Source organism: Pan paniscus, chromosome 11 (assembly GCF_029289425.2).
Source record: "Pan paniscus chromosome 11, NHGRI_mPanPan1-v2.0_pri, whole genome shotgun sequence".
In the NCBI taxonomy this organism is placed as follows: domain Eukaryota; kingdom Metazoa; phylum Chordata; class Mammalia; order Primates; family Hominidae; genus Pan; species Pan paniscus.
The window spans coordinates 83,969,351-83,988,133 of record NC_073260.2 but is presented as its reverse complement, the minus strand read 5'-3'; the positions used below and the strand labels follow the sequence as shown (position 1 = coordinate 83,988,133).

The 18,783-nt window shown below is 41.7% G+C and overlaps 1 protein-coding gene across 19 annotated transcripts in view; it reads right to left on the bottom strand.

Moving 5' to 3' along the window:
- The window catches only part of NTRK2 (neurotrophic receptor tyrosine kinase 2), a 544,938-nt gene that overhangs the window by 385,945 nt on the left and 140,210 nt on the right, over nucleotides 1–18,783 (bottom strand). For 4 of the 19 annotated variants that reach the window (XM_034967493.4, XM_034967494.4, XM_055091985.2 and 1 more), the window contains one exon: nucleotides 12,027–17,187. The exons of the other annotated variants lie outside the window; for them this stretch is intronic. In XM_034967493.4, the coding sequence (XP_034823384.1) occupies nucleotides 17,150–17,187 (38 nt within the window). In that variant the 3' untranslated portion in view covers nucleotides 12,027–17,149. Of the gene's footprint in view, nucleotides 1–12,026; nucleotides 17,188–18,783 lie in introns of those variants that run through there. 19 annotated transcript variants of the gene reach the window in all.

Sequence of the window (18,783 nt, the reverse complement as noted above, 5' to 3'; positions counted from 1 at the left end):
AGCATTGGCAGCTTGCAATGAAGTCAGGAAAAATGAGAATTAGCGTAAAATCAGACATTTGAAAAATGTTTCTTAAGGCAAAAGTCATGAGATTCCACCCCAAGGTTTACAGATTGGCAGCCTACAGGCCAGGCCCAATTGAGTCAAAAGACAAGTTTTGTCTGGCCTGCACAGTGTTCTTTAAAAATGTACATTGTTTGCCAACATTTAAAAATCAGGAGATTTCACATAACCTCTGGCTTCTTCTCTTTAAAAAGCAGATGATTTGGCAGCAAAAAGCCCTAGATTCCCATGTGGCACCCAGAGCTGGAGTTGCGCTCAGAGAACATAAGCTCCCTGAAGACAGTACTTTGCCTTTCTCACCCTGTGGCCCCAGCACTTGGCACAGTCCAAGGCAAGGAGAAGGGTTAAATGCATGGTTGAATGAACGAGTGAGTATCAGCTGCCCTGTTTAAATAAGACACACACTCTCCAAGGGGCTGCCCCTCTCTCCTCCCTTTAACTGTTACTTGCCTGGCCCCACCTTGCTCTGTGCTGTAAGTTTTTTTCTTTAGTTAAGACACCTCACATTGCCTCTTGATATTAGTTCCCCATAGAATTCACGCTGATGACCACCTATGTGGACCATTGAAGTGAATGATAATGTAATGATATTCTTTAAGGATTATAAACACTAGTCTAAAATAGGAGCTTCCTTTAAAGTCTGGCATCACCATCATCATCATTCACCCTGCAGGCAGCACAGTGCATAAGAGGACCTGCCAAACCCCCTTCTTTCGCTTGGAACAAAGCAAATACTTCTGATAGGCTTCAGATCTGAACACCTGTTTATTCATTCAACAAACACAAAACTCCTTCAAAGTGTTTTTATGATTAAAAGCCATATGATATGTCTCTTTCACCTTGATGTCCAGAGATTTAAATTTTTATTAAATGAATGAATGAGTGGTGGTAATAGCTATAGACAATAACTATATTGTGAATCTACTAAGAACTAGATACATGCATTGTTAACTTATTCTCACAATCTACGTGGTGGAAATGAGTATCCCCCTTTTACAGAAAAGGAAAAACTGAGATTTAGTGAGGTTAGGGGATACGTCCACATCATGGGCCAAACAGGGATTGGAACTCAGATCTTCTTGGCATCTACATCCTGTACCTTCCATTGTGCTATCAACCTCTCAGTTCAACTCTGTTCTCCAGGTAGTGGGTTACATGGTGGCCTGTAAAAAAAGATATGTCCAATCCTGACCCCTGAAACCTGTGACAGTGATCTTACTTGGAAATAAGGGTCTTTGCAAATGTTATTAAAAATTACTAAGATGAGATTATCGTGGATTTATGGTAGGCTCTAAATCTAATGAGAATTTCTATAAGAGGAAGAGAGGACACAGAGACTCAGGGAGAAGGCGAGCTGAAGGCAGCTGCAGTGACTGGAGTGATACAGCTACAAGCCAAAGGATGCCGATAATTGCCCCTGGAAACTAAGAGAGACCCTCAGGTCCTCCAAAAGGAACCAACCCTGTCAACACCTCACTTTCAAACTTCTGGATTCCACAATGATGAGAATAAATTTCTGTTGTTGTAAACCATCATGTTTGTGGTAACTTGTTATGGCAGCCCCTGGCTCACATCCTGAAGAAGTTCCCCAGAGATCTTTGCTTCTGCTGTCCATGGCGGGTGGGGGGTGGAATTTAGTTTCATTCAGAATCCTAAAGCTTTACTGATCTTCCGTGCCTCAGAAGCTCCCTATTTCTGATTCAGCCTTTCAGCTATGAGGTCCCACATAGCTTTACTCAGAAACATTCACACATCTCAACAAAAGTGAACTCAACTGAGAATCACATCTTTTTCATCTGTTTCTTTGAAAGCCCAGTAGCACCTTTGACAGGAGTGGCATGTGGTCTAATGCTTTGGAGCAATCCAGTTTAATGCAGCAACAGCAGACCCAAGCTCCTCTCACCAGATGAACACTATGGCACAATTATTAATATGGGGGTATAGGAAAGAAGGTGCCATTCTGTGTGCAGAATTCTGTGCCAGCTTCTAGGAGGGTGGGAAGATAGGTAACAATCATGATAATCATTGTTATGGTCATTGCTACTGTTACTGCATGCCATGCTGTCTGAATGACTTGCCAGACTTTTTTTCCACTTAAGTCTCCTAGTCACCCCACCCTTGTTTTAATGAGGACGAATCTAAGACTTGGAGAGTTAAGTGCCAAGTTCAAGGTCACCCAATCAATAAGTTGAGGGTGGTGGGAGGAAGAGGGTCAAACCAAGTGGAGTAGGTAGCTTGAGGAAGTGGACCAGAGGTGGTGGGTGGGGAAGCATGGCTGGAGTGACAATGTCCTGAACTTGGAATGCTCTTTTGAGAAGCTTGGACTTAATCTACTCAGCTGTGCAACTTGCCTAAGGCTCAAGCCTGCATCTTGGGAAGATAATGTGGGACTCAGGGGGTGGAAGCATGGTGAGAAGGGGAGAGAGAAGACCAGCTTGGCCCTCTCAATTACAAAGGGCCTGGAGGATGGTAGACAGGGTAGGGGTACACAAAATGGACAGGTTTGAAAGATTTGGGTGAGGAAGACTTGGCTTGATTTTGGAACCACATTCAAGAGCCCAGGGAGAGGAAAGCTGTCCTGGGTAATCCAGGAGTTGGAAGGGTGAGCAAATTGTCCACTACAGCAGAAGGCACGGGGCAGGTGTGTCTGGGAACACGTGATGAACTCAGTTAAAAAAAAAAAAAAACTGATCTTTTTGCCTCTGGAACCCACAAAATCCAGAGGTGTTTGGTTAGCAGATGGTGCTGTAGCTTCTGTCTTCTCTCCTCAGATCTGATAGATTTCCTTCAAGGGAAATTGGTTGGATTTTAGAGGGTGTATCTCCAAACTAAAACCATGAATAGCTTTAAGCTCTCCAAAGGAAACAGCCTACATACTGTGGCACTGTGATGCAAGATGTAGAAGCTGCTGGCCTATTTCCCCAAAAGGTCCACCTTTCCAGCAGCGGACAAGTGTGTCTCATAGGCCCAGAACTCACCAGGACACAGAGCACCCAGAAACACTGTCTGCATCTCAGGGAAGAAATTGCCAAACTTAGCAAGAAAAATTTAGAACTGAGAGCTGCCTCAGCCTCTCTTGGGAGCCCATTTAGGGCTGCCTACAGGGTTGGGGGCTCCAGAGCCCCTTTCTTGCTCCTGTTGGGCTGCCCCACCTCTGAATAGCCATGCCACCCTCTCTCCATGCATTACTGGAGGAAAAGAAGAGCTAGTAGCCCAGGGCCAACATACCAATTTGCCAGGGTCTAAGATGATCTGAATTCTGCATGCTGATCTCAGTAAGAAGCAGGTGGAAAGGGTGCCAACAAGCACTGGCCACAGAGTCAAAAGATCAGTTTCTGAATTCTGGCTCAGCCTGTCGACTAGGGAGAGCCACAGATTGCTGGTGGTGGGTCGTGAGGGTTCTCTCAGAACCACTGTTACTGCCATTGTGTGCCCTGCAGTGCCAACAGCCAGCACCTGTGTCACTTTTCTGGAGGCCTTCCCTTGAGCTATTGGAGCCCATTTTTGCCTGTTGCAACCCGCAGCTAATGACTGACAGGTGTACACATATGAAAGCCCAGCTCCCTAAGCTCAGGGTGGGACAACTCTGAAGGGCAACTTAAACGACTGAACTTAAATGGCTGAAACCACCTCCACAAGGCTTTGGCTCAAATCATACTCCTGCTTAGCTCCTCCCCCACTGTCCTGCTTCCCCATACCGGTCCCAGGCACACCCTTAATAAATTACTTGCACATGAATCCTCATCTCAGCGTCTGTTTCCAGGAAGCCTGACTTAAGACAAGTATCTACTCAGGGCTGTTGTAAAGGAACCACGTCTGAAAGCTACGAGCAGAATGTCCAGCCAGAAAGTCACAAACGGCAACATTTGGCATCAACACTTGTTATGTTTGGCTCATAGAGACCTTAAAAAATGTGAAGGGTCTTGCCAACATTTAAAAACTAGAAAATTTCACATAAAAACCCGGATCTCCCCTTGTCTTAAAAAAATCAGAAGATTTGGGTATGCTAGGCTTTCATTCCTGCACGCCAACAGGGGCTGGGCTAGGGGCAGCCCTACCCTGTGCATGGGGCATTCTCCTCCACCCCAGCTACTCACGCCCAGGACTGTCCCAACCTGTAGTCATTTGAATCAGGAACCTATGGTCTACCACATAGAAAGTACTCAATAAAGTTGGTTGCATCTGAATAAGGTCTCATTTTCCTTGAAAACAATTCAATGCAAGGGCTGCTGAAGTCCAGGAGTGAGTAATTGTGTAAGAGGATGCATCGCTCTGTACCACTCCGACTCGGTCCTCATGCCTGGCAAGGCATTGATGTACACTTCCATAAACACTCTTCTGAAAGAATATGAATCAATAACAAGAGCTGTCATGATAGGAAATTTGTTTGATGGGGAACACAAAATGAAATGAAATAAAAATCACTCGTGGTTTTAGTATGTAGGCGAGAAAAACAAAAACAGGTCTTAGTTTCAGATGTTGTTTTATGTTGCCATAAATAAAAGGGTGGCTACAGCTCAAAAATTACATTTTTTAAACATTTCAAAATGTTGACTTGCCCAGCCTGGGTACTTTAAAAAAAAAAAAAAATGATTGTAGTAGAAGCCCTTTTAACCAATGAAACTGACAGTAGGTCATTTAAGGAAGTGGAGTTTCCGAAAGCACTCAACCCAGATGTTCAGCCAGGAGTGTCCAGGGTGTAGGTTGGTCATTGTGTTTTACGGAGAGATGGCAAGCAACAATTAATGAGCATATCTGTTAAGTGGAGCTCAGATAAGACAGTGTCTACTGTTGAGAATGCACCTCGTAGACCTTCAAGGACAGGGAACATAGTTGACCAAGGGTACCAAATGCTGAACTCAGGAATTTATCGCCTCATTTGCACAGAGGCCAAGCTCCAGAGCCAATGAGTGAGAGTGGTGGAACTATAAAGGCAGAACCCTCCTGGGAGACAAGGAAGTCTTCTGATGGCTGATTTGGCTCAAATACTCCCCAGCAGCCTCGCCAGTAACTCCCTAGAGTGAACGGCAGTTGAGGGTGCTTGACCTAAGCCTCCATCCCTCTCTTATTCACCCACAGTCCTGCTTGCATTGCAGTCTGATGCTCTTACAGATCCTTGCTCTCGGATTCCCTTCCCAGTTTCTCTCACCCAAGAGTTTCTCAGGAGAAAAATCTTTGCAGCTTTAATCCCATCTTGGTGTCTGCTTCTGAGAGGACACATTCTGCACTGCAAAATTCCTATTGCCCACATTTGGTAAAATCTATCTACTCTATCCAATAAATGAAGGCTCCTAATTTCTTCGTATTCCCATGAATCGAAAGGAAAAAGCACTTACAAAGGAAACCTAAGATGAGTGGGTTTTGAGGAATTGAGTATAGAAGTAAGAAAGTGAAAAAGAAAAAGAAGAAGGCTTCAGTGGGGGAGGAGTGTCAAGGGAAAAGAAGGTGACAACTTCTTTGTTTTTCCTCCACTTGGACAATTTTCTAAGAATATGGGCATGGAGACCCCCTGAAATAGCCTATTCACACCACTAGAAAAAAACTCTCTGATACTTTATGCATTACCTATCTTGCTCCAGAATTCCAAATGCTAAATTGCAATTTGGAGATGAAATGTATCATCCCTTAGAGGACTGCTGGCCAAGAAGTCCTTTGTGGTGAAAATGACAAACACAGGTTGTCACTCTCTGTATCCCAAACCTCAACATTTCTAGATTTTCATTTTGTTGAAAGGCAGAAAAAGGGAAGTAAATGGGCTCATGAAATATGTAAAATGCACCTCATAACCAAGAAAAGAAAGAACACAACAATTTACACACATTCTCTCTTCTCTCTCTCTCTCTCTCTCTACTTCTCTCCCTCTCTGCTAAGAGGGCTAACATTATAAGGAAACCTTCAGGCTGGTTATTTTATAATTCACAGCAAAATAAAAAAAGGAGACAAAATCAGCAGCATCATTTATAAACCCTGGAAAATGGAAGTTTCCAAGCTGTCATAAATAAGGATGGAAGCATTTGCCAAGTCAGAAATTTTGCCAAATTTGAAATCCACTCAATCCTTACATCTTGGAGCTCAGAACGGAACACCAACCTTTTGGGATTTGTAATTATTTCTTCTCAGCAAAACTTCTTGCTATTTATAAGGAAGTAAAAACAAAGAGCAAAAAATACAACATGGAAAGTTTTTTAAGAAGAGCTGGGAGTGTTACAGCACAGTAAGCACTGAGGAGGTGATAATGGTAAATGGTGTATGTACTGGGATTACATTCCCATTTAATCAAATAGAACTGAAAATACATGGTATTCCTATTCCATAGGTGTGTGTGTGTGTGTTTGTGTGTGTAAATTCTTGTGCCCTTTCCTTGCTCTCTCTCTCTCGCACACACACATAAACATGCAAGCTAAGTACATTCCGCCCAACCAATTTGAAAATTTTAAAGTGTGAAAATTAAAGAAAAGACAAAGCATATTTATGGTGTTTGTCTTGAGTAAAAAGAGAACTGAAAGAAAAGAGAAGAAAATGATTTTTTAAAAAAAAGATAAAAGAGAAATAAAAAAAAAAGAAAACAGGTTACAAGGGCAGGGATACTTCATGCATTTACACCAAGTCAAGAAGAATTACAGCCACCAAAATGAAGAGCAGAGATCTTATGGCTAGCTCAGAACTTGCAGCCTAGAGACACCCAAGAGACAAAGGAAAATCACTGGCCTCAGAGAAACAATGCCAGAAGCAGAGATTTTATAGGCAGACAAATCTGATGTGTGTGCCCTTGGAAAAGTCATTTAACTTTTTAAGCCATTGTTCTCTTATTATGGGCAGTGATAGTATCAATATTATACACATTACCATTAGGCCATAGCCCATAAGGCCAAAGATGGAGTTGCTTGGTTTGTGGAGGTACCTCCCAGCGCCTAGCTCACTGGCCGACATACACACTTGATCCTTGAACAACGCAGGTTGGAACTGCTTAGGTCCGCTTATACACAAATTTTTTTCAATGAATATATTCGAAATTTTTAGGAGATTTGAAACAATTTGAAAAAACAGATGAACCTTGTAACATAGAAATATTGAAAAAATCAACGAAAAGTTAAATATGTCATGAATGCGTAAAATACATGTAGATACTAGTCTATGTATTAACCAACTGTTCACGGAATTAGTAAGACTTCTGGTCAAAAGTAAGCTATTGGCTGGGCACGGTGGCTCACACCTGTAATTCCAGCACTTTGGGAGGCCGAGGCAGGCAAATCACTCGAGGTCGGGAGTTCAAGATCAGCCTGGCCAACATGGTGAAACCTGATCTCTCTTACAAATACAAAAATTAGCTGGGCGTGGTGGTGCACGCCTGTAGTCCCAGCTACTAGGGAGGCTGAGGCAGGAGAATCACTTGAACCTGGGATGCGGAGGTTGCAATGAGCAGAGATCACACCACTGCACTCCAGCCTGGGCAACAGAGCAAGACGCTGTCACCAAAAAAAAAAAAAAAAAAAAAAGACAGAAAGAAAGAAAGAAAAAAAATAAGCTATTAGTAGTTAAGTTTTGGGGCAGTCAAAAATTATACTCATATTTTCAAATGTGCAGGGGATTGGTGCCCTTAACCCCCACATTGTTAAAGGGTCAACTATAATTGACACTTAATAAATATTTACTGGAGTTGGAAGAGATTTGATGGAAGATAAAATGAGATCATACATTAAAGAATATAACATATGTCTCAGGGTTTTGTCAAGGAAAAATAACTCACCCCATATGGTTCAAATGAAGAGATATATTGTAGGGCCACACAGAGAGATGTGGGCGGGGTAAAGAAACAAACAGGAAATAGGCACTCAGGAACTGACAACAGTGGGAAGCCCTTACCAACTCCAGGGATCAGGAAGGGAAAATAGCTTTGCTGGATCCCAGACAGAGCTGGAGCCACAGAGAAGGCGCCATTCTGCAGGACTCCAGATAGGGAGGGCTGAGCCTGTTTAAGGCTGGCGCCTCCACAGGGGGAACACAACAGACATACCCTGAACGCCTCCTCTGCCTGAGACCTGCCAGTGCACCCCATGGGTCAGACGCCCTGAGAAGCCAGCAGGAGACCTGCATGTAATTAGACGTGGCATTCAATTCAACAGCGTTGAGTGAAGGGTGATGGAGAGGTAATCAATCAACCTCCCCAAGACCCAGGAGCCTGGAGTAAACGCAAAGAGGAAAATCTGCCTTGAGAGCAGTCTTTGAAAAGCCTGGAAGCACCCTCAGAGGCTGTGTCCTAGTTCAGGTGACAAACCTAGAACTCTCCACAGGTAAGGTAAAACAGTGCTGGCGACTCTGTACTTCCTACCCCGACTCAAGGGGCTTGAGGTGAAATTGCATGAATTTACTTGAGGCTGAATTAAAATCCTTAAAGCAAACAGCCGTGGCCTATGTTTCTATATAATAATTCAGCAAGACTGATTACAGCATGATGATAATTTTTAAAAAGAGATGGAAGCGTGGTTAATAAACACAAAAGAGGTTTCTCCTTTCCTTCTTGGCAACAGGATAAACATTTTTAAAAGAGAGAGGGAGGGAACTTACTGTTCATTAATTTATGGTCAGGCAGAGATTTTAACTCAGTAAACACAGGCTCCAGGGTCTTGTAGCGTGTGAGATGGGGCTTGACCACATGACTGGAAAATTAGCATGTGCCCTCGGCAGTCTCTCTCAATCACTGGCTGCCAGACGGGACATTCGAGGACAGGCACATTGAAGTGACCAAGCAGCTCCGACGCTGCTCTGCCTGTGGGTGTTCGAAAGGCAAGGAACAGCGCAGGCATTTTTCACCACCTTGTTCTGATGTCTGGATTCTGTTCATGGAGATGGCAGGATGTGTCCTCCACACCCCTTCCCACCAGGCCCTTTCCACTCGCAAGGTTTCCCTCAAGTTCACTCACCAGAGAGTAGGGACTACTCCAAAAGAATGGGAAGTACTAAAGTTCAAGAGTGATGAGAAAATTCACCTGAAGGCAATAAAAAACAGCAAATCCATCTTCAGTTATAACGGACAAAGCAAACGTGCTCTGGGGTTAACTAATTAGCGCTGAATACAGACTTGATGCAACTTCTCTTTTTCACAAGGTGAAATTTAAAATGTATGTGCCAATTTCACTACTGTGCCACATACTTGCAAGTCAAGATCTGAAAAGGATTTGTTCATGGCACAAATACCTGAAGACTTGCTGGGATCAAGGGGTGCCTCTCCAGTGACTTCAGTTAACTTTAGAATTCTACTTTGGTGCAACAATAACACAACTGCCAGTGCTAGTAGGAGTGGCCACTGGGCACTTGCATGAACCTAAGAGTTACCACCGTCTTTCAAATTGTGCCCTAGACACCTGGCTGGCCTCGCTGTAGCCCCAGCCCAGTTCAAGAATCCAGTTCACATACGGAGCACCAGCTTTACAGCCAGCCTACTTGAACTCAAATCCTAGTGTTAACTTGTTAGCTCGGTAACCTGAGGCACGTCCCTCATGGCTCCATTCCTCAGTTTCCTAATCGTTAAAATACAGGCAATATTAGCTTCGGCCTCATAAGGTTGTTGGGAGGATCATGAAGCACTTAAGTTTGAAGTCAATACCTGTTACCTATCATTATCTCTTAGGTCCTGTGGTAGAGCTCACTAAAGGATGTATTAGGAAAGGTGGTAGCAATAGTAAAATTGTCCTAAATTAAGTGCTAGAAATACATCAACGCCACTCATTTAAAATGATTTAATGATAGGAAAAAAGTGCAAATTATGAAGTATTTTTAATAACATGAAATTTATGACTTCAAACATGAAGTAGTTCCAACTAGGCCAATCATGTGTGGCCTTCTAGAGCTATTACCAGAAACGACTTCAGGAAGGAAAAGAATAATCTAGTTATTCATAACTCATTGCCTGTGAATACTCGTTTCTAAGTCTTGAGGGAACTTGAAACTGTCTTTTCTTTGAAACAATTTTTTGGCTAAGTTGTTACTTACATTCTTAGCCAAAGATTTTTAAATAGATAATTCAAAAATTAAAGTTAATGCATTCCCTGTTGAAATGATAAAAAGAAATCTGAATTAACAAAATGAGAACTAGTGAGGCCAGCTGTATTCAGTGTAAGACATTCAGAGCTATTTCTCCAAGAATTTGCAAATAACAGACCATCATTCAAACTCATGGAACTATTAGAATATTGGCCAAATAAATCAGATCCTCTTATTTTATCAAAATCAAACCTGAGGCAGAATCAGTGTGTAAGAATTGGCTTGGATAAAGAGAAGAATTCAAGAGCAGAATCCTAATAACTCCTGAAACAATTCCAAAGTGGCCTTCAAAGGTTGGGCCACACCCAGGATGACCCAGTGAGTGAAGTTTCCTTTCATTTGGTTTCCATTATTTGCAACCACACAATCTGCATATGACCAAGATATGCGAGTGGGTTTGTAATTCGTGGACATTTACCGAGGTACACCCAACAACTCGCCAACCAAAGCTCCTTTGAAGTATTAGTTATTAGCAATACCGAGTGTCCCACTTGCCAGGCAATGTGCTAAGGGCTTTACCTGAGCCATCTCATTTCACTCTTATAAGAGCCCAGTGAGGTAAATATTGTACTATTCTTATTACCGTCATCTCATTCTGCAAAGGAAGAAATTGAAGCACGGAGCAGTGAAAGAACTTTCCCAAGATTATATTGTTTGTGAGCATAGCTGGGATTCAAACCTGCATAGTCTGTGACAAATGCCTGCCACTCCAAATTATCATATGACCTTCAGATGTTAGATGCAACCTGTTCTTCGTTCAACAAATGGAGAAGGGAGTTTGGAAAAAGCACAAGTCACTAACACGGAAGTCTGGGCTTTTTTCTTTTCTTTCTTTTTTTTTTTTTTGAGATGGAGTCTTGCTGTGTCATCCAGGCTGGAGTGCAATGGCGCAACCTTGGCTCACTGCAAACTCCACCTCCTGGGTTCAAATGAGTCTCCTGCCTCAGCCTCCTGAATAGGTGAGATTACAGGCGCCCGCCACCACGCCCAGCTAATTTTTGTATTTTTAGTAGAGACAGGGTTTCACCACATTGGCCAGGCTGGTCTTGAACTCTCGACCTCATGATCCGCCCACCTCAGCCTCCCAAAGTACTGGGATTATAGGTGTGAGCCGCCACGCCCAGCCCAACACTGGGCTTTTATAAGAGGGGCAGTATACTTGACTTGATAAAGCATGAGGTCACACTAGATTAGTTTTTCCAATCCCTAAGTCTGATTTAGAGCAAAACCCTTTGGGTGTCAACAGAAGGGAATGGCAGGCTCAAATGAATTGGAGCCTGAGGTCCTACGAACCTCACTTTTACATCCTGTTTTCAATGGGAAAAATGGGGCAGGAACCATGCAGCTGACCTGAGGATAGAGACAAAAGGGACATGAAGTGTGGGCACCATGCTAACAGTTATGGTCTCATGGTATCTTCCCTCTACATCCAACATATTCCCCTCTCTCTCGCTTTCAAGTACAAGTCATTATGTTTATATGTCCACAAAGTCATTTAGAATAGAGAAACAGAGCATTGAGTATACTCTCTTATTGTGACCTGGGTCATTTCAAATTTTTAAAATACCAAAGGGCTTTGCCATAGAATTTAGGGTTTTTAAAAAAAATTCCCATAAGTTTTTTTTTTTTTTTTTAAGGATTGCCTTTTAGCCAAATAAAATATTTCTGATGCAAGAATCAGTAAACAATGAATGGACAATTCATACTGACAGGAATTTTAAAAGACCTTTTTGGGGGGATAATTTATCACAGAGTCTGAAATGGGCCTGGTACTCCCCTGAAACTCTCCGTGACATTTCTCACACTGTTTCTTCTAAAGTCTTCAGTTCTGAACACAACCAAGGGCACTCAGGTGACAGCACACACTTGAGGAAGTGTGAGGAAGTACACAAGATCTACAGAGAATGCAAGACACATGGAGATGAATTATCAAACTTTATTGGCTTGTTAAAAATGATTGAATTCAGCAAGTACATTTATGATCTATCTACATTGTTAAAACAGCACTAAAAATAAAATTTTTTAAAATGATTATCCATTATTTACAGAAAATGTGGAAAAGATGGCTTTTAAACCCAGACCATTATAGGAAAAAAAAAAAAAAAAAAAAAAACAGGGCATGAGAATGATTCACAGGCTGCCTCTGGATTACAGCAAATGGTTGAACATGAAGTGCGTGAAACTCAAGGATTTGCGTTTCTTAGGAATCTCTTGTTACTTTGTATGTGTTTATACTCAATTCGTAAATGGACTGTCTTACAATAAAGGTGATAAAAAAAATCTCTGTTCCTTTCTTTTTGCTTTTCACACTTTTTTTTCCCCATAAAAACCCACTGCAGTCATAGTCAGTAGTTAGGGGTGGGGGTTGGTTCAACACATTCTGGGTGCTCGCTCATGAACATGCCAAAGCTATACTGCAACACTAGCCTGAATTCAACTTAGAGTTACCTCACCATCAAAATCAGGTGGCTGGGACGTTCTTTTGTCTCTGAAGACCAAAACTTGAAAATGAACTGACTTTAGTGGGAAATTTCCTTCTGCGACAGTCATTGTCATGGAACTTTCCTGGGCTGGGAGTTCTGTCAGCCAAATTCAGTCTGGCAGCACCTGGCAGCAAATTCAATTCATGGTCTGTCCAAAAGAGTCCTTAATCTTCCCCTATGTCTTTAGATGAACCTGGCATGGTTTGCAGGTACTACAGGCATGTGAACATAGCAGAACACACTTAATAGAGTGGTTACTTCTGTACTAATTTCCTTGGAGTCAAGTCAGCTAAGCTGCGCAACTCCAAGGGCTCTGGGGACATAGACTAGATGTGACTGGCCCTGCCCATGTGGCTGGATGCACCAACCCTGAGAGACCCTATGCTAGATGGAATTGCTTGTCCTCAGTCCAGCTGTCCCTCTGTATCTGAAGTCTAGACAAAACAAGATGAAATAAACTTCTAGTGTAGTGTGAAGGAATCAGATTCAAACCAAGAGAGAAGTTCTAGACAGCTAGCACCAAAACAGGCGGAGGTGTAAATCATGCAAAGGAAGAAAGCACAGGTCTTGTGTAGTATCTTGATTCCATTTTGCAATGGAGGAATAAAAAGTCGTGTGTGTTCTAATTCTGTGAAACAACCAATGAAACAAAAATAAATTCTCAGTTGGTCATGGGGTCAGTTTAGAATACTAGAGAGAGAGAGAAAAAAAAGTCAAGTGCTCTAAAGAAATAAAGAGAAAAGAAGAGGAGAGAGAAAGCGGGCTTCCTTCCATTATGCTCTCTCTCGCACCTGGCGTGAAACTGGTTTTCTGTCTTCAGCTCTTCGAGCTATTTAATCCACACACCCCTGAAGAGGTGTCGCCTGTGCTCTGTCTGAGGAGATGCTCCAAGCCTCAGCCATTCTGGGCCTAATTCAGGGTTACTTGGAGAGTGAGAAGCCAAAAGCAAACTCCTGTGTTCTGTGTTGCTGGGTGGGGCTGGGATTGTTTAGTTCTTGTCCTTGCTACCTATTTCTGGAAAGAAAACCTAGTGGGTCAGAAATGAAATCAGTCCCTGCTGGGAGACTGGGAGAGAAAACCCCTGAATCAATTATCTCTAATGTGTGTTGAGATTTGTTTTTCCTGTTGTGAGATGAACCTTTCTTAGCCTCAGACTGTTTGTACTTTTGTCGTCACAGAGTCAGTGTCTCATGTGATGACAGTGGATGCATTCCTTAGTCTAGCTCAGCAGCCTGAGAGGGTCTCTGGAGGCCCCCATTGAGCCATGAGTAAATATAATAAGATATAGGACGTGGACCACATTAAGGGCACCCATGAAAATGGGACATGTACTTTCCTATCTAAACCTGGCAGCACCTGACTGGGCCAAGAGACATGAGCGCTGTTGAAAAGAAATTAGTGTCAGATATAATAGGAGGAAGGATTTGCTAGGATGTCTCTGGCCACACGGGAGTAGGACCAACCAGGGAATGGGTTGAGGGGAGACATTGGTGCAGAATTCCCAGCAAAGGGAGACAGCTGAGGATCACAGCATGGTGGGAATCACAGGAGAGGAGCAAAGGTAATTGACATGTTGCAGATAACTGGGCTGTTAAACTCAGTTTCTTAGCTTGTGGTAACAAAGCCCTCAATGGCAATGTCAGGAAGAAAGAAAAGTGAATTTGCAACGGAAGGACAGAAGGATACCGTGAGAGAACAATGATCATGTTTTAAGAGAAAAGTAATAAACTGGCAGCCCACAGACTTTTGTTGGCTTACAAAATGTTTTAAAAATAATTGAGCCAACTTTTTAACAATCGGGACATTTCACATGAAATCCAGGTTTCATGTTTCTCCTAAAGAATCACAAGATTTGGAAACCTAGGCTCCCATTCCTGTGGGACACAGTTGGCTGCGGCTGGGGACAGTGTACCCTCTGGAAGGGCAGGCATCGGTTCACACAAATCATTCTGTTCGTCTAGGAGACCTGCCTGGCATTGAAGTGCCAGAACCTTTATTGGAGAGTGACAGGCCCGATTTCAGCAAAAATGCTACCTCTCCTTTTCTAATGCTGCAATAATGCAACACATGCATTAGGAAGCTCTAAAAAGCACATTTCTTATGGGAGACATAAAAAGCAAAATGATGAAAAGGGGTGGTCTAGAGTACAGAAAAGAGAAGCTATGTTACTGATCATCCCTTCAGGGATTAAAAAAAAGAACACGAGAACTATATGAAATAATTTTCTAATAGCCTGCTGTTTTCATCATTCCCTAGGAGATGTCAACTGATCTTTGATATATTAAATGGCCTTATCTGTCCACTTCTCTCCATTTTAAAACAAAAATCTACCTTGCAATCCTTCTAGCTGTTGGGTACAAATATTCTTTTTTTTTTTTTTTCCTTTTTGGGTCTGGAACACTTTAAAATAGTTCTTAAACAATCCATAGCCTTTCTATGGCTCCATGGTATAACATAAAAGCTTTAAAAATCTTTTTTGTACCAAATGGCTGATTCTCAAGAACCTTTGCCATACTGAGCTCCTGCCTGGCTCACAGCTTGAATTTCATCTCTCTTTCAGGGTCATGATTTCTGCTATTAGCTGGCCTCTTTGTAAATCAACACCTTTGGGAAAGATCGGAATCTAAGTAATGACAGAAACTGTCATTTAGCCGCGAACAAGAAAATGGGAATTCAGAAAATGTTCGGACCTCCCCACGTTGGGGGCCAGCTGCCCTTACATTCAAATGGAGTTAGGAGGAAAACTTGAGAACTGGCGGCATGTTTCTGCTTTTGAGAAACTGCCCCTCTTTAAGGCATGGGTATGAAGTAGCCAAGTGAAATGCTGCAATCCATAGGATTCTGTGAAAGGTCTTCATCAAGCAATAACGTATTTAGTGGCTAATGTAAAGGATGCAGTATAAAATATTCATTATGGATATCCTTTTTATATCAAGTGGTACCTAAATGGATCCTGGTTTATTAAGATTAATGCCTTGGTTTACAGAGGATTCAAAACAATGTTTCTGACTGTGTTGGACTAGTTAAAAATCTATAGAACCTTAAAGCTAAATTGCAGCATTTGTGCAACTATTTCCAAAAAAAAATAAATTTTTAAAACATCAATGTTTCCAATCCAGCTATGGCGTCTGTGTGCATGTCTAACTGTCAGAGCTGATTGTGTTTTCAAACAAAATGCTGCAGGCCTGGCTCTGAAGTCCTCCTGACAAAAAAGGAACAGGGTGGGGTGGGGTGGGGTGGGGATAGCCAAACCTCTCTTCAGGACAAGCATACTGCCTGACACAGACTGAACAGAGCATACGAAGGTCACTGTGATGCTAAAGTGAATGAAACAGGTGTCCATGGGTCAGACTCAGGGGGGATGCAGAAATCCATAGCTCTAAGGCTGCCCTCTCAGCAATGAAGAAGGACATTATAAAGCATATATTCATTAGCGACCTGCCACCTCTTTGCTGCTGGGGTCAGGACAAGCTTTCCTACCCATGAAAACCCAGCAGTATGACAGTATGTTGTAGGGGGGACTATCCTTCTTAGAATCTCCTCTCCTGCTCACAGCAGGCCAGCCATTCTGCTCCCAGGCCTTTTCAGAGTAGAAAAGCTGCAGTTCTGTAATGCAAACAGCATGAGATACTGTGGCCTTCTCACTCGGCAGACTTCTAAAAAGCAGGTGGATCGCAGAGGGCAAATAAAAAAGGGCAAGGTTATAATTTCACCATATGCATATATTCCACTCTTAGTTATTCTGAAATTGACTATGCCTAACCTAAATCCATAGCCCCAACAAAACAGCTGTTGCTGCTTGTTCTTGTTTTTTTTCTTCTTCTTCTTTTTAAACGTTTTTCATTTGTTTGTTTTGTTTTGTTTTGCTGGCTAAGGAAGTTTAAGACAATCCTTAACATTGTTTGACTCTCAGACCTAAGCTAAACATTTGGACTTTTATTGACAGTGAAGGAAATAACCTTTTAATAATACTACCAAGTCCCAAAGTGATGGTATATATACCCTTAACTCTTTTAGTCACTGTGTTATAGATGAAAAAGTCAAACCCTCTGAATTCAGTGCTGATTAGAGTATAGAAAATCATACTAAAATATATGTTACATGTAGATTAGACTATTCAGTGTGCACTTATACCTGTTCTCAACTTTAATTTTTTTTTAACTTTGCAGGTCAATTTTAATAAACAGAAGTAATTAAGTCAATAAATGTCCAGTAGGGTCAAAAAGCACACTTTTCAGAAGAGAAGTACAATCCAATGGGATTTCATTTCAGTTTTGTATTTGAACTACTGTAAGAAGAGAAGCATTAATTTAACATGTTTTCTTGAGGTGCTGCTTAGCTGCCTGAGAGTTACCTCTGCATTGGTGTTCCCCAATCACAGCTCACAGTATATGCAGGCTTCATATAGTACAGCCTCCAAACACCGCCCACATCTACCAGAAAACCCCAGATAAGCAGCACTTCCCGGGATAAGCCAACAGCAGTCCCAGGAGTCCAGCTTACATGGCAGCATCAACCAACAAGCACCACAGCCCCTTTCTCTGTCTTTTCCTTTATTTCAGCTACCCATCCAGTGGGATCTTATGAAACAAAACAAAACCTAAAAGAAACACAAAATAAAACATAAGTCATGCTCAAAAGAAAAATCAATGAAAATTAACATACAAGTACAATAACTTTCAAATGAACATAATAAATAAACATCAAAAATGAGACACAACATGGAATACACTTTAAACCATAGAGCAATATATAATAACAGAACAGAAGTTGGGGGAAATGGGCATCTCATTATTGAGCAACTTAGTTTTAAACTTAAAACTGATTTTACATGGTACATGAAACAAGGAAAAGAAATGCGAAGGATTTCTGCATACAGCTCCATCCACAACTGTGTCAGCTGTTAGCAGCTTACTTTAAGGAGGAAACATCTGTGTACAATACAAATGACCCTTGAAGAATTTTTATATATAGGTTCATGCAAAAGTAATGCCACTACTTTCAATGGCAAAAACCATGATTACTTTTGCACCAACCTAATATTTGTCTTTATGGGTGGGGGGAATTAGTTTCAACAATACCTATCTACCCAAATCCTGATTTTCTTTCCCCAGCTAATTTTAGCAAATCTTTTCTAAAAGAACTGATTAGTTACTCAGCAACTGGCCCAGAGAACTGGCTAACTTTAACTGGTGAAATACTAGACAATACAAATAGTTAGATTCTTTTCTCTTCTTTCTTTTTTTTTTTTCCAGACAGAGTATTGCTCTGTTGCCCAGGCCAGAGTGCAGTGGTGAGATCTCGGCTCACTGCAACCTCTGCCTCCCAGGTTCAAGCAATTCTCTTGCCTCAGCCTCCCAAGTAGCTGGGATTATAGGCATGTTCCACCACGCGCGGCTAATTTTTGTATTTTTAGTAGCGGCAGGGTTTCACCATGTTGCCCAGGCTGGTCTGAAACTCCTGACCTCAAGCAATCTACCCACCTCGGCCTCCCAAAGTGCTGGGATTACAGGCGTGAGCCACCAAGCCCAGCTATTCTTTTCTAAGAATCCTAATATAAAATAATTAATTAGTTGCTTAACTTTAAGTATTATAGCAAATATATGACACATATGGAGATGTAGTATTCATTATATAACTTATATAGCATACAACATGCAGTACATTGTATATGTATATATTATATCTATAAGACATATAGTATATGTATATATTATATATAATAATATATAAATAATATGATGTATAATATCTAACATTAAGTAATCCTACATTTGTTAAGCACCAACCAAACAGTAGACGCTGTGATAAATGTTACAAAAATAAAGAAAACACAGTTCCTTGACCTCAAATACTTCATTGCCCCATAGAAGGAGAAAGATGAGTAAATAATTTGCTCAATAAATGACAGTGAATCTACTTTGCACCAGGTTCTCTACTTAGCATTGCACCCAAACTATTCTTTTTTATTTTTACAATAACCCTATGAGATAAGTTCTGCAAGAAGAAGACAGTGAGCTTTCACTGAACTTGCCCATGGAAACCCAGTGGATCAGTGAAGGTTCTAGTATACATAATACTGTGTTTAATTTGCATGAATCTTTATTAGATCCATAAGTGGCAAAATAGACCATGTGGTAATAGAAATCTCCGATACATTTTCAAGTTCAACTTTGGAAGACGCCTCTAAGCCCAA